Source organism: Erpetoichthys calabaricus, chromosome 10 (genome assembly GCF_900747795.2).
Source record: "Erpetoichthys calabaricus chromosome 10, fErpCal1.3, whole genome shotgun sequence".
NCBI classification, from domain to species: domain Eukaryota; kingdom Metazoa; phylum Chordata; class Cladistia; order Polypteriformes; family Polypteridae; genus Erpetoichthys; species Erpetoichthys calabaricus.
The window spans coordinates 162761315-162785879 of record NC_041403.2 but is presented as its reverse complement, the minus strand read 5'-3'; the positions used below and the strand labels follow the sequence as shown (position 1 = coordinate 162785879).

Sequence of the window (24565 nt, the reverse complement as noted above, 5' to 3'; positions counted from 1 at the left end):
TGTATGTGTATGCAAAGAAAGCTTGATAAACCTCCATGAAACCCCAGGGATTAGATTTGTTGATTTTTAAAAAGTGGGAGGCTGGAACTCTACTAATAAATTAAAGAAGAGGTGTCATTGGCCTACACTGATCAAACACCTAAAAAGAATTCCTTTTAATAAGGTGTTCTTATACTGAATGCAATGTCCAGAAGCAATTGAAAAGGTAAATAAAATGTTTGGCCTGTAAGTCAGGGGACATTATGTTTAGATTGTCATGTATTAGACCACCACAGCTGGAGATCAGCAGAACGTCATTATGAGCACGATGCCACTCCCTGAAGTACGCACTTGTTTTTTTTTTCAGTCTTTTCTAGTTTTTCTTTTTTTTATCATCACTGCGTTGCACAAGACATTTTTTCTTTTTGTGGTGTTGACTTCCTCTTCGTAACTTTGAAAGAATACATTTTCCATTGTGGCTGACTCAAACATTTAGATATTTTCTTTACATTTCTTTATTGTTCCTTCACTTGACCAGCTATGCAGACCCTCAGCATTGTGTTGACCTGCCTCATCTGCCTGCCGGTTGCCCGTGTCTGTCAAGGTACCGTAAGTGAAAAACATCTGAGTGGTAACTGGTTGGTGTGGGATGAGAATGAATGGGTGAGAGAAGGTGACAAAGAGAGCCGACGGTGACTGTGTGTGCCTGGACGTGGCAGCTTGTCACCTCAGTGAAATCAGGCATCATTCTGCTTTACTGGGACTTGTTACGGCCAACTCTGAATCCACTCAGAGCAGATGATTTAATCGAGTCGTGCCACCGTTACTTGCCTGCTGTGATTAAGTCACCTGGGTTTGTGGGTGGGGGGCAAGTTTTAAAATATGCTGGTTTGGGGTAGAGAGGGGAGAAGGACTTGTTTTTAACAAGGTGAGGTATGGACGGTTAGGGTTGGATGGTCTGGCATTGGCTGTTTTTGTGGTTGTTAGAAGAAAATGTAATTGTTTTTAAGGTAGACATCCTGGTGGCAATTGGTCATTGAACTATTTGAATTGTGGAGTGTGTCTGGCTGTGTAGATTCTGCGGTGCTCGATAGCCAAGTTTAGGTTCTCCTCCTACCTTACTTCAGTTTTTGATTGTGACTGTCTCCATTTTTATCGAGTGTTTTTTGGAAATAAATGGAGTTTTTTTCTTTAGGTTCTTTAGCTTTGCTTTTGTTATATTTATGTGTATGTGTCTCTCTCTCTCTCTCCCTCTCCCATTTTCACAATAATAAAAAATCAAAAAAAGAGATCTCCATCTCTTTTTGGTTTCTCCTCAACAACAATGAGATCAGAAAGGAATACAAATGGAGACCTTGGCTTTCGTCTCCTGCTTCTCAGATGTTTCTCCTGAATGCTTCACCCTGGTAGTCTCGCAAGCGTCTCCTGTTGAGCTTCAGCGGAGATCGCAACAAAGTCACCCAATGGGCTCTGATTCTCCATGCAGCATCATGACACTTTTTGTTTGCAATTTGAAAGTATTTGCATTGTGTGCTCAGTAATATACGGTGAAATGTATGTGTTATGTTTGCAATTTGTACATTTTACGACAGTGTGTTTTTGTTTGCCGTAAAGTCAGTGGTGTAGCTGGCTTTCTGAAGGCCCCTGTCCAACGCCCTGAGGTGGACCCTTCCTGTCTAGCATAACTGTTAGTAATTCATTCGCAACTAAATCTTCGGGGCCCACTCAATCAGATTACACACTGGTGACAAACCAGCAATAAAACAATTATTTATGATAATAATGAATATTTACATGTGATGTCCTTCAAAACTTCTTCTGTTCACATCTGCTATGGCACGCGAAAGGTTGCCAAATTTGGAAATGTGCACTTCTCTGTAAGGCGGACTAGGACGTGTTGTGCCTCCGAACTCCTGGAGTCTAAATTCATGTAAACTGCAGGCCTGCCAAATACATAATATCATCATGGATTGGATTGGAATTACCTTTCAGCTGCTCCCGTTAGGGGTTGCCACAGAGGACCATCTTCTTCCATATCTTTCTGTCCTCATCATCTTGTTCTGTTACCCCCATCACCTGCATGTCCTCTCTCACCACATCCATAAACCTTCTCGTAGGCCTTCCTCTTCTCCTCTTGCCTGGCAGCTCTATCCTCAGCACCCTTCTCCCAAAATACCCCTCATCTCTCCTATGCACATGTCCAAACCAACGCAATCTCGCCTCTCTGACTTTGTCTCCCAACTGTCCAACTTGAGCTGGCCCTCTAATGTCCTCAGTTCTAATCCTGTCCATCCTCGTCACACCCAGTACAAATCTTAACATCTTTAACTCTGCTGTCTCCTGCTTTCTGGTCAGTGCCACCGTCTCCATCCCATATAACATAGCTGGTCTCACTACAATCCTGTAGACTCTCCCTTTCACTCTCGCTGATACCCGTCTGTCACAAATCACTCCTGACACTCTTCTCCACCCATTCCACCCTGCCTGCACTCTCTTTTTCACCTCTCTTCCACACTCCCCATTACTCTGTCATCAGAAGTGAGTAAGTGTGCAAAATTTTAAGTCATTTGGACAATAGGAAGTGAGTTAAATATCGATAACAAGATTTGTACCAGACATCAAGCAGGTGAAGTTAAATGAAGCGTGGCAGTAATAAAAAAAAATAAATGAGAGGGGAATTGGAGAGACCGTTAAGTTGAAATCTATTCTGGTCCACAAAACACACGGATAATGTTCTCAGAGAAAGAAACTCTACAGTGCAATTCAAATTTGCCTTGGCTGAATGACCGCACTAACAAACCAAACAGCCAAAAGTTTCATTGTCAGTAAGGACCGTCTTCTAATTAGCAAACTGGCTCGAAGGAAAAGCTGCAGCCACTGCGGCCCTCCAGGACCGTAATTGAGGACCCCTGGGCTAGAGGGTTAGTTTTGGCAGGATTGGGGTTGTCAGAAATAAACGCCTTTCTGAGACAAACTGCACCTGCACTCTCTCGTATTATACGCAACACTAGTCAGTTTATCAAAAGTCATTTTTAGATGCAATACTGAAAGGTGATTGGTATTGGAAAGGCTAACTTTCAAAAACGTTTAGCAAAAGTCAACAGTCTGCTGTCATTGCTGTTTTTCATCTTTAAGAGTTCTAATTGTGTGGGCAGCTGGATTAACGGAACAACTCAGATTGGACATTGGTCAGAATATAAAAAAGAATAAAATTAGTAAAAGGCATTGTTTAAATATGTCGAAGAGTCATTCCTGAGTGTTTGTCTGTTAGTCAGACATGCGCCTTTTGTATAATTACACACTTTGATTGATTTCATTTTTCCGTCAGTTTTGGAATTTGCTAAATTCTGCTTTTTATCTCCAACTTGGTGTTTTGTTCCACCTGACAATTCCAGGTTTCAATATCTCTCAGCCTCAGGGTCAAGTGGAAGGAGTGGAGAGAAGTGACGTCACTTTAGTCTGCCTCGTGTCCAGTGAGACTCCAGTGGGACCAGTGAGATGGTACAAAGGTGCTGGCAGCGAGCGCACACACTTCTACTCACCAGCCCCCACAGGAAGAGATACGAATGACCCTCGAGTGACTTGGACAGTGGAGAACACGACTGTCAACTACAGCATCACAATAAGAGACGTCAGAGTCAGCGACACGGGAGGGTATTACTGTGTGAAATACAAAAAGGTAGATGAGAACAAACCATACGCCTCTGGACCGGGGGTCACCCTGACTGTGAGAGGTGGGCAACATTCTTAATTTTAATGTTTTTATTATTCTTTTTTGTGTCTTAATTAGAAACCAACATGTTTTTTGAGCAAAAAATGACTCTTGAATAAGCACACATTTCAATCAAATTTCTTTTCTAGTTTGCTTAAACTTTAGGATTTCAATAATTGGAAGAGTTTAAAATGACAAATGTAATGGAGGAAATTAAGGTTGGGATTGCCATATAGGAAAGAGAAAAACAACAACAAAAAAAAACCAATTCCTGTTAGGAGTGGAAACCTTCATTGCATTCGTCCTCATCCAACATCCAAATAAGTAACTCATCTATCTCTGTAGCCACTTGTTGTGTCTCATGTCTGAGACTCAGCCGGCGAGACTCCAAACTCTTAGTGGTGTTGGTCATTAAAGAAAACTGGCAAATCAGGATTTCATCTCCAGTTCATTGAGAATACGAAGGCACTTCAGATCTGGCACTTGTGTCCTCTGACGTGATAGGAGTTATTGTAGTTGGGATGATGTAGGTGCACTGGTCACTGGAAGAAGGTGGCAGCAGGAGGGAGAATCCATTAAAAAGTTATTTTATGGCATTAGCTTTGTCCACGTCCCTTTTTAGCACCTGAACCTAGATTGCTTAAGTCCACTAATTATGCCCAGTCCATTCCATCCATCCATAATGTAGAAAAAAAAAAAACACAAGTATAGAAAAATGTGTAAAGAAGTCATCAGAGACCAGAATTCCTTGTTATCTATCACCAAAAAACCCTTGAAACCCTCCCAAAAATTTAAAAGGGGTATTTTACATTTTGCAACTGTAAAATTGCCAGTGAAATTAATTTCAGTGTCAGTTCCACAGAACTGCATGTGCATCGAAGGTTTCCTGGCGTGTCACTCTTCATTGTGTCCCCAGAGTATATGTTGATACTCTATGGACAACCAATGACCCTTTGGATCAAAACATAGATACAGAAAATCACAGACAATCATTCTTCTAAAACAATAATGCTTTTTAAATTCAGAAGGAATACACATGACCAAAGCATAACATCTTTATGAAAGTCCCTGATAATGTCTTATATGTCCATCCAGTAATATCCAGAAATCTTACACAACAAAAAAAAAACTCAACTCCCACAGCCGAAAAGGTCACAACACAACACTCATCTCACACACCGGTGGTGAAGCTATCAATATACAGCATCTCAAAACACTTCCACAGCCCCAGCCCTGTCTTTGTGGTGGTGTATGTTCTTCCAGTGTTCCTTTGGGTGCTCCCACAATTCTCCAGATTTATCCCAAAAATATGCAAATCAGATCATCTGACTTGCTGTGTGCCCGATTTTTCCCTGTGATGGACTTCTGCCATGTCTAAGGATTTATTTTCTACTTTGATCCCAATTCTACTTAACATGCAAATCATGTTTTTGTTTTTTAGCTTGCCATGTGCCATTGTGGCTCATCTTTATACTGGTAAAAGTGTGTCTCTTTGTGACGATCAATGGTTGCTTTTATTTAGCTGTGAAGAGAGAAACACGGAGAAAGAGAAGGTGATCAGGTAAGAGCAGGAACATCTGAGGAGTCTGTCACTTGGGGTTAGCTTGTCAATTTAGAGTTCTCATTACCAAATTATCTATCTATCTATCTATCTATCTATCTATCTATCTATCTATCTATCTATCTATCTATCTATCTATCTATCTATCTATCTATCTATCTATCTATCTATCTATCTATCTATCTATCTATCTATCTATCTAATCCTGCCGACTACACTAAATTAAAATACAAAGCCATTTGGGACAATTTCATGCTCCCAACTTTGTGGGGGCAGTTTGTGGATGGCAACATGACTGCACACATACCAGTGCACAAAGTAAGGTCTATAAAGAAATGGATGATTGAGTTTGATGTTGCTGCACAGAGCTTTGACTCTCCTCTGAAGAGTAACAGCATGGGATACTCAAAGCAACTCTCCAAAGATCTGAAAACAAAGATTGTTCAGTCTCCTGGTTTAGGGGAAGGCTACAAAAAGCCATCTCAGAGGTTTAAACTGTCAGTTTCAACTGTAAGGAATGGAATCAGGAAATGGAAGGCCACAGGCACAGTTGCTGTTAAACCCAGCAGGTCTGGCAGGCCAAGAAAAATACAGGAGTGGCATATGAGCAGGATTGTGAGAATGGTGACAGACAACCCACAGATCATGTCCAAAGACCTGCAAGAACATCTGACTGCAGATGGTGTATCTGAACATCGTTCTACAATTCAGCGCAATTTGCACAAAGAACATCTGTATGGCAGGATGATGAGAAAGAAGCCCTTTCTGCACTCACACCACAAACAGAGTCGCTTGTTGTATGCCAATGCTCATTTAGACAAGTCAGATTCATTTGGGAACAAAGTGCTTTGGACTGATGAGACAAAAATTCCGCATGGCGGAAGAAGAACACCGCATTCCAAGAAAAACACCTGCTACCTACTGTCAAATTTGGTGGAGGTTCCATCATGCTGTGGGGCTGTGTGGCAAGTTCAGGGACTGGGGCCCTTGTTAAAGTCGAGGGTCAGATGAATTCAACCCAATATCAACAAATTCATCAGGATAATGTTCAAGCATCAGTCACAAAGTTGAAGTTACGCAGGGGTTGGATATTCCAACAAGACAATGACCCAAAACACAGTTGGAAATCTACAAAGGCATTCATGCAGAGGGAGAAGTACAATGTTCTAGAATGGCCGTCACAGTCCCCTGACTTGAATATCATCGAAAATCTACGGGATGATTTGAAGTAGGCTGTCCATGCTCAGCAGCCATCATACTGAACTGAAATGGAGAGATTTTGTATGGAAGAATGGTCAACAATACCTCCATCCAGAATCCAGACACTCATCAAAGGCTACAGTGGGTATGGAAAGTATTCAGACCCCCTTCAGTTTTTCACTCTTTGTCATATTGCAGCCATTTGCTAAAATCATTTAAATTAATTTCTAAGCGGTATGTGTGGAGACAACCAGGCACTGCTCATCACTTGTCCAATACAGTCCCCACAGTGAAGCATGGCGGTGGCAGCATCATGCTGTGGGGGTGTTTTTCAGCTGCAGGGACAGGACGACTGGTAGCAATCAAGGGAAAGATGAATGCGGCCAAGTACAGGGATATCCTGGACAAAAACCTTCTCCAGAGTGCTAAGAAACTCAGACTGGGCCGAAGGTTTACCTTCCAACAAGACAATGACCCTAAGCACACAGCTAAAATAACGAAGGAGTGGCTTCACAACAACTCTGTGACTGTTCTTGAATGGCCCAGCCAGAGCCCTGACTTAAACCCAATTGAGCATCTCTGGAGAGACCTAAAAATGGCTGTCCACCAACATTTACCATCCAACCTGACAGAACTGGAGAGGATCTGCAAGGAGGAATGGCAGAGGATCCCCAAATCCAGGTGTGAAAAACTTGTTGCATCTTTCCCAAGAAGACTCCTGGCTGTATTAGCTCAAAAGGGGGCTTCTACTAAATACTGAGCAAAGGGTCTGAATACTTAGGACCATGTGATATTTCAGTTTTTCTTTTTTAATAAATCTGCAACAATTTCAAAAATTCTTTTTTTTTTGTCTGTCAATATGGGGTGCTGTGTGTACATTAATGAGGAAAAAATTAATTTAAATGATTTTAGCAAATGGCTGCAATATGACAAAGAGTGAAAAATTGAAGGGGGTCTGAATACTTTCCGTACCCCCTGTAATGGAGGACAGCGTCTAGAGGCTGTTAGATTTGCAAAAGGAGGTTCAGCTAAGTATTGATGTCATAACTCTGTTGGGGTGCCCACATTTATGCACCTGTCTAATTTTGTTATGATGCATATTGCATATTTTCTGTTGATCCAATAAACTTAATGTCATTGCTGAAATACTACTGTGTCCATGAGGCATGTCACATATTAAAAGGAAGCTCAGCCAATGGGAAACAAAAATCCAAAGAATTAAGAAGGGGGTCCCAAACTTTTTCATATGACTGTACAATTGTAGCCACACTTGAATAGTAGAACATGGTGTTAGGCGATTATTTGAACAAAAGAAATGTAAAAGTTAGAGTATATGAACTGCAACAAAGAACAACAAAGTGTTAACTGCCTTTTGTCACTCACTCCTTATGACAGGCAAGAAGCAGGAGTGGCAGGCACTAAACGGAGACGCTCCCTTCTCTGGTCTTCAAGACAAAGAACATCTCTCTGTGGAAACATTTATTTAGTCATCCAGTTTTTTTTGTAATATTTTGAAATAAACTCAGATTCTGAAGCTATTTTGTCTTGTTTTCTATCTTTGATGAATTGTTTCAAACTTAAAGCATTTAATTTGCTTGTCCCTTGGGGTGGATGCAGGTTAACCAGAGCTCACAAATTACACCGTGTTTTTCAAATCAAATTCTCATTTTTGGCTCCTTTTTCCTCGTGTCCCCATTTATCTAAAGCTGTTCCTCCTAAGGAATTCTAGGAGACACATCTGTGCTATAAGAAATGAGAAGCTCACGAGCCATACATGACATCTTCCTACGGGAGACGGTGACACTGGCCGACAACAATCAAACACCTAAAAGAATCGAGGGCTTTGTGTCAATACAGTGTGGTGGGTGCAGGAATGACAGTTCGCAAAATGGAAAATTCAGGGCACCAACTGGGCTGTCTCATTTAATGTCCAAAAATATAAATATAAAATATCAGGGTGGAAAAATAAATCACAGTAATCATCAGCTGGTTACACACAAGTTAGGTGAGCATTCAGAGGAGCTCCACCCGGCAGGTTACTCTTGCCAAAAATGATGCATCCTTTCTGGGAAGCCTGGGCTTTTATTAGAATATTAGGACAATTCAGACGAGAGCAGGTCATATATAACCTGACATTCTGTTAGCCTTCTTAATGGCTTCTGAACACTGTCTTGTAGTTGATAGCTTGGAGTCCACTATGACTCCTAAATCCTTCTCATAAGGTGTATTCCCAATTTTCCGACTTCCCATTGTGTATTCAAACCTAACATTTTTACTTAGTATGTGTTTTGTCTTGGTAGAGTATTATTTTACTCTACTTTCCCCTTTTATATTATTAATATGTAGCCTTTGTCAGAATGCATCAAATCTCACAGACTTACCACTGTTTATAAGGTATTATAGTATAGAACTTCTCCCCACCTTCCCTTCTACATTTATAACCTCATGCAATTAGGAGTAGTAAAAGACAAACAGGAGTTAAGTTACAATTTAAAAATTGTATTATTGATAATATTCATAAATAATAACAATATCCATCCATCCAATATCCTAACTACAGGGTCACGGGAGTCTGCTGGAGCCAATCCCAGCCAACACAGGGCTTAAGGCAGGAAACAAACCCCGGGCACGGCACCAGTCCACCGCAATAATAACAATATGCAAAGTACATTTGAATATTGGCAACCATACAACCTGATAAATGTTGATGTGTAGTTTCAGGTGACACACAGACTTGTTACTTACTGTAAATGTCTTTAGTTAAGGTATCATTTTCTGGTCAGCTTTCTTCAGAACAGGCCGCATGCCTGTCTCAATATGGCTGCCAGGCTGTGCTCTTCATTGTTTTGTTCTTTTCAGTTCATGTTGTGAGAGATGGTCATTCATCAGTTTGGTAAGACAGAGAGGGTGAGGGTGTGAGTAAATTCATAGGTTTTCTGTCCTACCCCTACAGCCAATAGGATGTCATGGTACTTAAAGGCTTTTGATACAAGCCACTTCCAAACAGCCATGCTTCAGACCAATGGGGGGACAGAACACCTTCATACCTGCCATCCTCCAAACCAGGTGTTAAGGTAAAGCTTGGCAGTTAGGCAGCCTGGCGTTCCTGAGGGGGCTGACTGGGAGTCCTGTAGAGAAATATTAACTAAACTTGTCTGCGGCACTTCACCTCAACCCTGTCGTAAAATTACAAAGAGACTCAGTCCTAAAAGGGGTAGGGGTTCTTAAACCATCAAACCATTACTGTTATTATCAATAATGTAACACTAATATTACACTGCTTTGTCTAAGTTACAAATAAAGACATACAAAATATTTATCAACTTGTATGCAACATTTCACATCACAACACTATGTGTAATTCTTTACTGACATTAAATTTCATCTGCCACAAATCTGCCCAAGCCTGTATGCTATCCAAGTCCTTCTGTGATGATTTAACGGATTCCCAATTATCTGCTAATCCACCTATCTTGGTATCATCTGCAAACTTAACCAGCTTGTTACTTATATTCCTATCTAAATCATTTATATATATTAAAAATAGCAGCGGCCCCAGCACTGACCCCCGAGGAACACAGGGTGAACCAGAAATTACCTTTGTAATTCTAAAAAGTCCTCTCCCTAAAATATCCTCGGTGACTGTTACTGTTGTGGAATCCTGAAAACCCAAACTTCTTTTTACCCCCATAATGGCTCTTTAAAACCTTTCCCAGCTTCCTCTCCAGGCATCTGTGAAAGATTTTTGTAAACACAATGACAAGGCTGGCCCATCAAGACTACAGGTCCCATGATGCACTGGGAGTCAACTGAAGAAGCACTACCATGTCCCGTGTTGGGAGATAAGCTGTTCCAGTCCATTCACTGCACCCCAACTGCCCTGACTGGGATAGGAATTATCAGCCTTCATGGGCTTCTCCCATTACACAGTTGATCCATTATGTCAACCCGGCCAGGTAAGGCAGCACTCTCTACCCAGTCAGGACACTGGTCTCTCTGTATCGCCATTCACAAAGTTAAACATACTAATCATGGTGCAAAGTTCTTTTTATTGATTAGTACATGGAAGTGGTGAAAAGAGAAAAATGATGTCATAAACTTATAAACCTTCTTGAGACCCCAGGGCTTGGATTTGGTGATTTTAGAAAGTGGAAAGTTGAAAAATTACTTATAAACGTAAGAAGGGGTGATATTGGCCTACAACAATCAAATACTTACAAAGAATTCCTGTTAATTCAGTGTTCTCATACTGAAATGCAATGCCCAGAAGCCAATGAAAAGGTAAATCAAACATTAGGTGAACTCATTAAAACCATTGCCAGTAAGCCAAGGGTGATTATTTTTAGATTGTCATGTATTAGACCTCCGCAGCTGGAGATCAGCGGTACCTAATAAAGAGTATGATGTGACTCCCTAATGTACACGCTAGCTTTTTTAACCATTGCTGTATTGCACAAGACATTTTTTCTTCCTGTTGTGTTGACTTCCTCTTTCTAACTTTGAAGTACTGCATTTTCACATGTGGTTCCAAGCATTCAGATATTTCCTTTCCATTTCTTTATTGTCCCATCACTTGACCAGCTATGCAGACCCTCAGCATCGTGTTGACCTGCCTCATCTGCCTGCCGGTTGGCCGTGTCTGTCAAGGTACCGTAAGTGAAAAACATCTGAGCGGTAACCGGTTGGTGTGGGATGGGAATGAGGGGGGTGAGATAAGGTGACAAAGACAGCCAATGGTGACTGTGTGTGCCTGGACGTGACAGCTTGTCACCTCAGTGAAATCATCCATCATTCTGCTTTACTGGGACTTGTTACGGCCAACTCTGAATCCACTTGGAGCAGATGACTTAATCGAGTTAATTAAGCAGATGCAGATGCAGATGACTTAATCGATGACTTAATGCCACCGTTACCTGCCTGCTGTGATTAAGTCACCTGGGTTTGTGGGTGGGGGGCAAGTTTTAAAATATGCTGGATTGGGGTAGAGAGTGGGGAGAAGGACTTGTGTTTAACAAGGTGAGGTATGAACGGTTAGGGTTGGATGGTCTGGTGTTGGCTGTTTTTGTGGTTGTTAGAAGAAAACGTAATTGTTCTTAAGGTAGACATCCTGGTGGCAATTGGTTGTTGAACTATTTGAATTGTGGAGTGTGTCTGGCCGTGTAGATTCTACGGAGCTCGATATCCAAGTTTAGGTTGTCCTCTTACCTTACTTCTCTTTTGGTGTGTAACTGCCTCCATTTTGTGTATTTTTTTAATTAATGGAGTCTGTTTTTTTAGATGTTTTGGTTTCTTATTTTTTGTGTATGCCTCTCTCCCTGTCTCATTTCCATAGGAATCTTCTTCTTCTTCTTCTTCTTTCGGCTGCTCCCGTTAGGGGTCACCACAGCGGATCATCTTCTTCCATATCTTTCTGTCCTCATCATCATGTTCTGTCACACCCATCACCTGCATGTCCTCCCTCATCACCTCCATAAACCTTCTCTTAGACCTTCCTCTTCTCCTCTTTCCTGGCAGCTCTATCCTTAGTACCCTTCTCCCAATATACTCAGCAGAGAAATCCATAAAGAGATCTCCGTAATATCTTTTTGGCTTCTCCTCTGCAACAAAATATGAAAAATGGAGACTTTCTATTGTGAGGTTGCAAATCACACATTTGATCACATTTTGTTATTTGATTCGTTTCTGGTTGTCCTCACCCTCTAAGGGCCGCTCCAAGAAGGTCAAAATGAAAAATTTCCAGCATAAGCAGGTTGGGCATCTTTTTAGATAGATAGATAGATAGATAGATAGATAGATAGATAGATAGATAGATAGATAGATAGATAGATAGATAGATAGATAGATAGATAGATAGATAGATACTTTATTAATCCCAAGGGGAAATTCACATTTTTAGACAGTTTCAGGGTCAGGAATTATGATTAGGATGTGATTTGGATTTCTGATCCTTCACTTTCCCTCTGTGGACCTCTTAAAGGAGGAAAAATGTCCAATTTCTATTACAAATGAAAATATTTAGACTTAAAAAATTGAAATTGATCCCACATTTTAACATGTTTAATATTTGACACAACTATTCATGTTATTTACATTCTCTCATAGGAATGAACAATCAAAAAAGTGATCTCCTTCATATCTTTTTGGTTTCTCCTCGACAACAATAAGATCAGGAAGAAATAAAATGGAGACCTGGGCTTTCATCTCTTGCTGTTTATATGGTTCTCCTGAAAAAAAAAAAAATCTACTCTCTGTATATAAAATCCTAAGCCTAAAAGTGCAACAATTTTGTGCAACGATTTTATGTCACATTTTAATGTCATGTTTTTTGTCATGCTTTAAATTGGGCTTATTTTAAAACCTACATATATATGTTTGGTATCATTCTTTTCAGAATTTATCAAATGATGGTGTTAGATTTTCAGATTCTTTTTCAGTTTTTAAATTATAAACTAAAAAGTCTCAAGAACTCATGTCCCACGAGATGAGACTTTGTGCCAAGACATTTAACCAGGCCCGAGGCCAGAAATAAAAGACAAAGAGTAGAACAGCTGCTGTACAGGAGTTTAAATGATCGATGCACAGCGCAACATGCAGAACACGCAGTTAAGTAGCAGCAGCCGATCTGTCCGCATCTCCTTAGCGTGCATTCATCCCCTGTCTTCACAACGCGAGTGGCAGAGACGCGAAGTGGTGAGCGTGAAGCGTGCCTCTCCACGTTGTGAAACCAGCCTGACCACAGACAGACAGACACTGCTCTTAAGTCCTCCACACACAGTTTATTTACAATATGTACAAATAGTCCTGCACACACACAGTGCTTCAGCACCAAACACCCTTCAGTTCAAGGCCTCCCAACAGTCCTCCTTGGGCCGTCTTTCCTCCTCACTCCCGAGTGTTGCCTTCTTCCACCCGACTGTTGGAAGGTGGCCCCTTTTATGCTCACCCAGATATGATCCAGGTGCCCCTTGATAATCTCCGCCACCACTTCCTGGTGTGACGGAAGTGCCGCACGACCACCCGGAAGCACTTCAGGTGACCCTGGAATTCCTTCCGCCAGCACTTCCTGGTGTGGCTTTCAGGACTCTAGGATCCACCAGGTGTCCCTGGCGGTGGCCACGGGCCCCTATAGGGTTGAGCTTCCCAGTTCGGTTCCCGTGAACCCTGTATCAACCAGGGTGGCTATCCTCTCATGGCCCGGGGGAGGTATAATCCCTCTCCCGGTGCTTCCAGGCGTCCTGGCTGGGTATGGCACCCAGCCGCCCGTGACAACGTATACTGTATATAAAATTTTCACAAGTGAGTCTTGAGTTTTTTTTTCTTGAGTTTCAGCGGAGATCTCAGCAAAGTCACACAAGGGGCTCATATACTCCAAGTACTGACTTGACAGTTTTTGTTTGCATTGTGTGCTCAGTAATATACAATGAGATGTATGGACGGTAGTAAATTAAAAACTTTACTAGGATTACAAAGCTGCAGTCCTCCTTTCTGAATAACACAATTAGTTGCTCCCATTTATATTGCTGTGCTCCAGTTAGGTGAGACTCACTCTAGTTTCATGTTCACTAAGGCAGTGGGGCCAACAAAATTTTTTAGCTCACTGAATCCCACAAGTAGGTGTGATTTCTGAGACAGTCATGTAAAGAAGGCTAAAATAAAAAACAGTCAAGTTATCCTCTCATCTGAACCGACACAAGTCCCGTTCCTACCATGGCCGCCTTTAACATGTCTTCTCAGCACTTGCAAGCCTTTCACAGAATGGCTACAAATCTCTTTACCTACCAGTAGGCCACATCCTTCTCTTTTCATATTTGTTCCCTTATTTTGAACCACACATCGTGTGTTGTTGCCTTTTAAAGAAGTCTTTTAGAATGCAAATTAAGGAGAATGTTACTAGAGGACCACAGAATGCAAAAAAAATAAAAAAAAAAACCCCACAAAACACACTGTGGTGTCTGCATCTGTTGAACTCAGATGTGTGTTGATCATAAAACAGCTTGGTATTAATAAGGGCACCTCACACACACACAGGAACCTGAAGTCACTCTGTGTCAGCTTCTTTCATACATTTTTTGATGTTACTGCATCCTCCTAAAATCTTTAGGACACGCAGTTAATTTGACTGATGGCTCTAAACTGGACTTGTACAAGTAGGTGTGTGTGTGTGTGTGTGTGTATGTGTCTGTGCATGTGTGTGCATGTGTGTGTACGTGTGTGTCTGTGTGTGTGTATCTGTGTGCTCTACACTGGACTGGCAGCCCATTAGTTCTTGTCTTGCAACAAATACACTGAGAGGGACTCTGTCCTTCCATGCACCTGAATTGGTGTACAGAATTTCAGCAAATGGATGAATGCATTGAGAGACAGGCTGGTCATCACAGTGGCACAGAGGTTAGAGTTGCTGCCTTATGGATTCAGTCCTGGGTTCAAATTTCATAACCAATCTTTTTCTGTGAAGAGTTGCCTGCCAGGAGTTTTCTTTCCTGATTTAAGTTTTGCTGCCACAGTTAATCTGATAAATTGGCCTCATGTCAGTATGTGCATGAGTGGTCCCTATGATGGACTGACATCCTAAGGTTGGCTTTCACCTTATTTCACAATAGCCCCGGATGGGCTCTGCCTCCAGCAAGACCCCGAAGAGGAATAAAGAGGTTTAATGATGGTAGGCCCTGTGGATAACACTGAGAGCTGTGTGTGTTCCGGCTCAACCACTACCATGGACTCACTCTGCCTGGACTCCAAATGTAATCTTTACATGCAGAGGAATTCATGATAGATCTTTAATTAGAAAATTGGGACAATCTAGACAAGAACAGGCCATTCAGCCTTTTAATTAGCTTGAAACACCAAGGAGGACCCAACCCTCCCCGTTCTGTGATGTTATTAGAACATCAGAACAATCTGGACGAGAACAGGCCATTCAGCCCAACAAAGCTCACCAGTCCTATCCACTTATTTCTTCTAAAATAACATCAAGTCGAGTTTTGATGGTTACTAAAGTCCTCCTGTCCACCACACTACTTGGTCACTTATTCCATGTGTCTGTGAAAAACTTTTGCAAAATGTATCCTTTAGAGGCTTCCAAATGTATTCCATGTTCTTGTTGAACTCATTTTAAGGTCAAATTCACAATCCACTGGACTGATTTCCTTCATAATTTTAAACACTTCAATCATATCTCCTCTTAATCTCCTTTTGCTTAAACTGTAAAGGCTCAGCTCCTTTAATCTTCCCTCATAACTCATCTCCTGAAGCCCTGAATCAGCCCTGTTGCTCTTCTCTAGACTTTCTCTAGTGCTGCTACGTCCTTTTTGTAGCCAAAATTGCACCCAGTACTCCAGATGATGCCTCACCAGTGCGTTATTAAGCATCAGTATAACCTCCTTGGACTTGGACTCCACACCATATCTTTGGTTCTCTGTGTGAAGAACAACATCCTAAAGTTTGTATGTAACTCTGCAAAGTCTTTGCCTCTTTGATGTGTTTATGGATGTGTGGTGTTGAGGTTAAGGCTTTGGACTTCAAACCCAGATGTTGTGGGTTCAGATCCCGCTCCTGACATTAGGTGACCCTAAGCAAGTCACTTGCCCTGCCTGTGGTCCAATTGGAAAACCAAAAGAAATGTCATCAATTGTATCATACATTTTATAAGTCAACTTAGATAAAGACATCAGTCAAATAAGTTAATGGCAGCCAAACACCAATCCTCCAGGTTCAGGCTTTGTGCTGATGACATTGAGTTGTGAGATGAACTTGGAAGAATTGAGAAGGGTTTTGGAAGTTAGAGGAAGAAGACAAAATATTTGAGGTTTAATGATGTTCAGGATTAAGAAGTTGGCCTGCAGGGAGCGCTTTTGAAAAAGTGGATAAGTTCAAATACCTGGAATCGATGGTAGTCCAAGATGGAGGGTTAGATGCTGAGATATCCCATAGTGCAGTGTGCATGGAACAATTGAATGAAGGTGTCAGGAGTACTTTGTGATCAAAGAATTAATGAGAAGAATAAAGGTAAGACAGTGGTGAGACCTGTGATGATGTATGGAGGTGAGACATGTGCAGTAAAGTGTGAGCAGGAGAAGAAGTCCAATGTGGCAGAAATGAGAATGTGGAGATGGATGTGTGGAGTTACAAAGAAGGACAGAATAAGAAATGTGACCATCAGAGGTAAAACAGTAGTGGGAGAGAAATTTAAGAGAGTACAGATGAGGAGAGACAATGAATATGTGGGCAAAAAGAGTGATGGGAATGGAAGTCCAGGGGAAGAGAAAGTGGGGGAGGCCAAAGTGGAGGTGGATGGATAAAGGAAAAGAAGATCTGAAAGGAAAGAGTCTGACTGGTGAGGAGGTGCAGAACTGAGCTCTTTGGAGAAGGTTCATCAGGCACACCAACCACAAATAGAAGCGAGAGAAGAGGAAGAATAAGAAGAATATGTCTTTTGTAATTTATGACATTACACTTGATTCTGGGTATATTAGGAAAAAGATGTTAATGTTAGAGCTGCCAGGCAAGAGGAAAAGAGGAAGGCCTAAGAGGAGGTTTATGGATATGCAGAGAGAGGACATGCAGGTGATGGGTGTAACAGAACAAGATGACGAGGACAGCAAGATAGGGAAGAAGTGATCCACTGTGGCAACCCCTAACAGGAGCAGCCGAAAGAAGAAGAAGAAGACACTTGTAATATCCATTGTTAATAAAAAAAAAGTTATACTTTGTGGATTAAAAATCAGATAGGCAGACGAGGAACCATCCTGGAATACAACGTTGAATGTGAGAAATCACACCGAAAACTATGAGGTTTGAAAGACAGAACACAAATCAAACTGATTTTCTGCTCTGATAAATTAAATGTGGGGTGGCACGGTGCTGCTGCCTCACAGTGAGGAGACCAGGGTTCGCATCCCGGGTCCTCGCTCTGTGGAGTTTGCATGTTCTTCCTCGTGTTTCCTCCGGATTCTCCAGTTTCTTCCCACAGTTCAAAGATATGCAGGTTAGGTGGATTGGCAATACTAAATTGGCTGGTTTGGGTGAGTGTGGGTGAGATCACCCTGCGATACCCTGACACCCTGCTCAGGGTTTGCTCTTGCCTTGCACCCTATGCTAGTTAGATGGGTCAGGCTCAAGCACCCACCTTCCCCTGTGAACCTTGTTCATGACTAAGCTGGTTAGAAAATGACTGACCGATTAAATTAAAACCTAGAATGTTGGCACCCTCTTCTGGCAGAAAATATGAATCACAGGAAAATACTATCTCTCTAATAAATAATAATACATTTTATTTATATAGCGCCTTTCCCATGCTCAAGGCACTTACAGAATATAATAAAGAACGGCAGCGTATACAGTATATAGCATTGTACAAACCAGATAAATAAATAAAGAAGATTAAGACAGTAAATTCTGAATAAAAAACAGACAACATAATTGATCTAGGCACACGGCTTTTTATCCTGGTCAGATAGAAGAGGTGGGACTTCAGAGGGATATGATGTCAGGTGTCATCCGTCTGGTTTTCTTCAACTCTAAAGAGAGAAACAGGAACTGTGATGATATTTGCTCCATCCATTTGGTAAACCCCACATTACCTTAACTCTTGTAGACCAGATATCGACTTTGGTCATCACAATGGGTTGGAGGCGGATGTCAACTAAAGTCGACATCCAGGGGCAGATGGCAATAAAAGCTGTAAACGTCAAAAAAATTCTCCATTACGTTAGAGGTAGGCCGTCTTTGCTAGAGGACTGTTAGACTCATTGCCTTGACATTGAGTAAAGAACGTCTAGAATGGCATTGACATCGGACGAGAGAGCAAAGCGAATGCGCAAAGCACAATGCTCAGTGTGTATTATTTATTTTATTTTTTTTGCGTATTATTGCTGAATTGGCCTTTGACTTATCAAACTTCGATTTTGATGCAAGTGATCTGGAGATCGAAAAGGAAAGTCAGGTACCTGCATCAGCTGATCAGTCCCCAGTTGATCGTGCAGCTGACGCGCCTATGGCAACGTTTGCCTGGGGAGGACTACACTGACACTTATGGAACTCTGATTCTGATGCAAATGATCTGGAAAATGAAAATGAAAGACAGGTACCTGCATCGGCTGATCGGTCCCCATCTGATCGTAGTGCTGAACGCGCTCATGTAGCTGACGCACCTACACAGGAGGACTACACAGACGTAGATCCGTTGGAGGTAAGCTGACTACTGGACTTCATCACACGACACGGCGTGTTAGCGGACACCCAGATTACCAGCCACTCGACTACTTCAAGCTTTTGATTTTTCCAGAAAGTGCCTTTCAGCTTATAAGTGATGAGACAAACAGGAGTGTAATAATTATGGGAATTCACGTACTGTTGGGGGAGCTCCTGGAACATAAAACAGAGTGACATTTGTCATAAATAAATATTTTATGTTGATTTATGTGTGAAGCCATAGCTTTGTGTGAGTTTTATGGAAAAATATTCAGCCCTGGGACAAAAGGAAAATAAAATGGTAATAATATTTATCCCTAAAAGAGTTAAGGAGAGTCCGATTAGGAGGTGCTCAGTGCCTGTCTGTGTGACAATTTATAGATTTCTTTTCTTTCCTTATTTATTTTGAACCATTTTTGGTGAGATATACTTTTTCTACTTGATCCCCTGCTTATTTTCTCTCTTTATATGAAACATCATTAAAATAATTCTTACTCATTTATTTTTATAATAACTGCTTGGTAATGACCTGCACATTTTTTTCTTTGTGTAATTCCTCACTTTGACTCGTCTCAGCAGATTTTCTACCCACAAACACTTTTTAAACAACCAAACAGAGAAAATCAAATTTCATTTTCTTTTTTTCTTTTTTTCTGATGTTCCAGGATTTATTGTTTCACAGCCTCAGGGTCGAGTGGAGGCTGTGGAGAGAAGCAACGTCACTTTAGTGTGCGTCATGTCTGGTGAGAGTCCAGTGGGACAGGTGAGATGGTACAAAGGTGCTGGCAGCGAGCGCAGACACTTCTACTCAGGATTCCCCAAAGGAGGAGATAAGAATGACCCTCGAGTGACCTGGACAGCTGAGTACATGACTGTCAACTACAGCATCACAATAAGAGACCTCAGAGTCAGCGACACAGGAGAGTATTACTGTGAGAAATACACAAAGGCAGATGAGAACAAACCATACGCCTCAGGACCGGGGGTCACCCTGACTGTGAGAGGTGGGTGACATTCCCTAACTCTTTTATCTTTGTGTGTCTTTTAAAATGTCACACACAACAAAATTCTGTTATTGTTGAAAAAGTATCATTAAAAAGAGCTGCTTGGATCAGATGAAGGAGCTTTTGCTTTTTTGTTGTTGCTGTCCTTACAGTGACGTTTCTGTTGGAGTGTCAGGCGATGGCAAGAATTAGAAAATGACAAAGAGATTTGAGGTTGGTGGTCAAAATTAGAAAAGGACAAAAAAATAAATAAAAACAACTAAAATGTGGGGTCTTCACCCATCCTGCTATCTGCTTGCTTAATCAGCACGAGTCGAGATTCTTTGGTGTAAGAGGCCATTAAAGAGAGCTGGGAAGTCAGTGGCCGTCTTCTTTCCTTCTTTAATTTGTTTCTATTTGACAGGCATGACTCGCACCAGTTGCTCTTATCACAAGTCACCTTCTCATCTTCCTCCGCAGGAGTGCCCATCATCACCGGCCCAGCCAGCAGGGTGAAGGTGGGAAACGATCTCGAATTAACTTGTGAGGTCAACGGGGTCAGCGACATCACAGTCAAGTGGTTCAAAGATGAGCAGGAAGTGACCCCTGAGCACAGAGATACATCGTGGGGTGGAAAATCAAGAAGAAGTGTCATCAGACTGACTCCAAAGATACAGGACATCAAGTCCGTCGTCAGGTGTCAGGAGTTGGGACTCTCCGCTCTGAACCCTCTGGAGGACAAATTTCACTTGAAGGACGCCATTGCAGGTAAGAAGGCCATTGAAGTTGGTGTCACAACCCGGTGACGTCATCCCCTCTGTTCACTGGCGTCACTCCTTCAATAAACCATAAAGCAACTGAATCACACAGCTCACCATTTGAATTGTGTGTTTTAAGAACACTGAAGGATACATACGCAAGTTTCTATCCAAGTGCCAGCACAAATATACTAGAGTTTTCATGGAGGGACAGCCAGTGAATGATTAAAACACAGATAGAGTGCCCTAACCCAAACCCTGGGAAGTTTCATATTTTTTGTTATACAACATTGAGTCACAGAGAATTCAATTTAATTTGACTTTTTTTGGGCACCGATCAACAGAAAAACTTTTCTTAATGTTAAAGTTAATCCAGATTTCTGCAAATAAATTACAAATATAAAACACAAGATCATTGATTGCATACGTATTCACCCGTCAGTATGTAGTAGCCATGACAGCCCTGAGTCTGTGTGCACTGATCCCTCTCTCTATCAGATTTGAACATCTGGACTCTGACATTTTTCCCAAGTGTTCCTTAGACAACTGCTCAGGCTCTTTCAGGTGTCATGGAGGGCCAGCAGCCTTTCTCAGGTCCAGCCACAAATTCTCAGTTGGATTGAACTTCATGCCCGTGTTTATCAAGCATCTCAGAGTGTAGGAAAAGGGTCCTAACTGGCTCAGAAATCTCAAGGTAATACCGAGTTGCCCCCCCCCCTTACTAAAATGAAATAGATAGATAGATAGATAGATAGATAGATAGATAGATAGATAGATAGATAGATAGATAGATAGATAGATAGATAGATAGATAGATAGATAGATAGATAGAACCCAAAGGGGAAATTCACATATATTGCAATAGCAGGTTGGAAGTACTTCCAGATAAAATGGAAGCCCCACAACGTAGAGATCATAGATCCCTGCGGCATCCCATGGGACTACAGTTCCCAGCATGCTTTGCAGATGTCTCAGAGATGCTGCCACCTATCATATCAGGGGAGCATTTAGCCCAAACAGGATGTCTCCCCCTGTCCTTCCATCACACTGGCCTCCGGATGAGTATTATTACTTGGTACAACCCGGCTGGGATGCCAGTGTAGCCACCTCCATACCGGCATCTCATGCCTGTCTCCTGGCTGATGCAGGAGGATTCCTTTTCCTGCTTCTGAAGGGCTGGCCTCCCATCCAGGTAAGAAACCTTACCCCATCCTGGCCTGAGATGCCCGTCCATGTGTGCCATTCATCACAATGGGAAAAATGTGGGTGACAACTCCAAAAAGGTTAATAAACACTGTCTTACAGAATCTTGTGCCTGCTATATTAAGTATATGAAGAAATATCTCTCTATTATAAAAAAAAAATCTTTGGGAGGAAGACTAGGGAGACACGTCATGATCTTCTCGGAAGACAATTTGAAGTCCCACGAGAGACACTTTAATTTGCTCCCAGCTCTTAAAACAAGAAGAAGTGACTAGGAGAACACACAGCTCACCAGCAGGAGAAAGCCAGCAGATGATCCGACCGCTTCTCCTCAACGTGCGTTCAGCCACCCTAATCCCCCCCCTTCACAATGCGAGCGGCAGAGACGCGGAGTGGCAAAAGGACAGCTGCTGTAGAGGCTTTGAAATGTTCGGGCAGCGCGACAGCAGCAACAACAGCAGACAGACAGCAGATGATCCAACGGCATCTCCTTAGCATGCGTTCAGCCGCAGCCAACCGACAACGTGAGCAGCGTTATACATCCTGCGAGAAAGAGATTTAACTACGCCCAGGGCCAGAAGTGTATGGACAAGTATTGTTTTTACAACGTCTCGTGAGACACGGCAGTGAGACATCATTTAAAACAAGTCCACAGACATCTAACCAGGCAGTTGTTGGATTGCTCTTTGCAGACACGCTTCATGTGCTCCCAGCTTTTAAAACAACGACAAGCGACAAGCAAAACACGCAGCTCGCCAGCAGCAGAGAAACAGCAGATGACCGCTTCTCCTTAGCGTGTGTTCAGCCACCCCCCCTGCACAACGTGAGGGGCAGAGACACGAAGTGGCTAAAGGACAGTTGATGTACAGGCTTTGAAATGATCAGACAGTGAGACAAGCAGAACACGCAGCTCATCAGCTAATTAGTAGATCGATGTATAATGTAATGTAATGTAATGTAATGTAATCCTATTAAAAACACAACCCTCAAAGTAAATCAAGTTGATGAGCATGTAAAGTAGGCTTCCTGAAATGACAGCAGCCATTTATCTGAGTGTCCGTATCCACACGTATTCTCTCATTTTATATTTGGTTGCAGTTTTACCTGGAGTGCCAGTCATCGAGAACCCTAAGCTGGTGCTGGGTGACTCAGTAATCATGACGTGCAAACTCAGTGGCATCTACCCCAGAGATATAAATGTGACCTGGACCTGGGACAAGACGTTTAAAAGCTCCCAGTCTCAGCATGCAGAAGAACACGAGAACGGCACCTTCACTGTCACCTCTGTGCTTTCATTCACTGTGAAGGAGGATATGAGGGGCACCCAGCTGACATGCCAGGCGGGATATGAGGGGTTAACACCAGTGAGTGCCACGGTGACACTGGGAGTCAGAGGTAAGTCTGGACACAAGAGAACAAGTCGATGTGTTTGTCGTTTGTCTACAAAACTCAACCACATTTGAAAGAAAGATCAACGGCAGGTTTTTGTGCAGATGTTCTAAAGTTGATTTGTGGGAAATATTGACATTTAATTATCCATCCATCCATCCATTTCCCAACCCGCTGAATCCGAATACAGGGTCATGGGGGTCTGCTGGAGCAAATCCCAGCCAACACAGGGCGCAATTCAGGAACCAATCCCAGGCAGGGCGCCAACCCACCACAGGACACACACAAACACACACACACCAGGGCCAATTTAGGATCGCCAATCCACCTAACCTGCATGTCTTTGGACTGTGGGAGGAAACCCACGCAGACACGGGGAGAACATGCAAAGTCAACGCTGGGAGGACCCGGGAAGTGAACCCAGGTCCATTTAATTATCCCGTCTCTTTATTCTCTTCTTTATGTATTTTAATATAATTTGTTTGCAGGGGGACTTTAATGTGATGATTGAACAGGCACAGAACTTGAGAAAGGGAAGTTTAATACGACTCCAATGTTCAGGACCACATCTAAAAGTGCAGTGAGCATAGGAAAAGTGCTATAAAAATGAAATGAATTGTAATGTTTATTTATCATAATTAGGGCTGCTGATTAATCACACTTAATGTGTGTGACTGAAATTTTTTAATGCAATCCATAAGAGTAGAAGCAGGCCGAGGTATCTTATGAAGCCATGAAACCCACCTGAGGAGTCACAAACACCTGCGACGCCAATTGTCTCAAACGTTATGGTGCCCTGCAGTGGGAGGACTAGATAGATAAAAAAAAGTGTTGTGTGACCCAAAAGTACGCAAATCCCCTTCAAAGAAAGTCTGCAACGTGCGCCTTAATCACAAAGTCTGCAGACGAAGGGGAAATCAACAAAAAATTATTTCTTTAACCCACACATTAGGGAGGGCACTGCACAGGAGTTTAAACTGAAGATTACGAGAGTTATTTTTTCATTCAAAAATGATACATTCTGTGACAAAATGCAGTTTAAAGTATTTAAATAAATAACCTTAGCAGATTCAATTTAGAAGGTTTTACTGTTTTCAGTTCTGTTCTTTGCAATTTAAAAGTATAATCAATACACATCTCCTATCTAATGAATGGCTTTGCCTCTCCAGGTAATGGCTGCCACTCTAACAGTGCTGATTGTGCACAAAAGCTGAACTAGGATTTGATGTTTCTGTTTTTTAATATTTAATTGTTTGTGTCATTGGTATTGCTTTTGGTACGCTATATTGCAACAAAGTAATCTTAACTATATTTATTTTTTCTCCCAGATATTAAAGCAACCCCCAGGAAATTGGGGGTGGGGGGTGGGGGGAGGTTGTTTGATGGTCATTGTTTCTGTTACACAAAACTGCTCAATAAACTTACTAAAATAATTAAACATGTATAGGTGTGAAAGGCACTATATACAGATAGATAGATAGATAGATAGATAGATAGATAGATAGATAGATAGATAGATAGATAGATAGATAGATAGATAGATATGAAAGGCACTATATAATAGATGGAAGGATGGATGGATGAAAGTCAC

At 41.9% G+C, this 24565-nt stretch overlaps 1 protein-coding gene across 5 annotated transcripts in view; it reads left to right on the top strand.

The window, feature by feature from the left end:
* The window catches only part of LOC114658479 (signal-regulatory protein beta-1-like), a 239528-nt gene that overhangs the window by 25515 nt on the left and 189448 nt on the right, over positions 1-24565 (top strand). For 3 of the 5 annotated variants that reach the window (XM_051932655.1, XM_051932656.1, XM_051932653.1), the window contains exons 1-5: positions 435-583; positions 3375-3488; positions 19421-19645; positions 20105-20392; positions 22684-22980. In XM_051932655.1, coding sequence (XP_051788615.1) covers positions 520-583; positions 3375-3488; positions 19421-19645; positions 20105-20392; positions 22684-22980 — 988 coding nt within the window. In that variant the 5' untranslated portion in view covers positions 435-519. Of the gene's footprint in view, positions 1-434; positions 584-3374; positions 3489-19420; positions 19646-20104; positions 20393-22683; positions 22981-24565 lie in introns of those variants that run through there. The other 2 variants (XM_051932654.1, XM_051932652.1) reach the window with 2 other exon arrangements.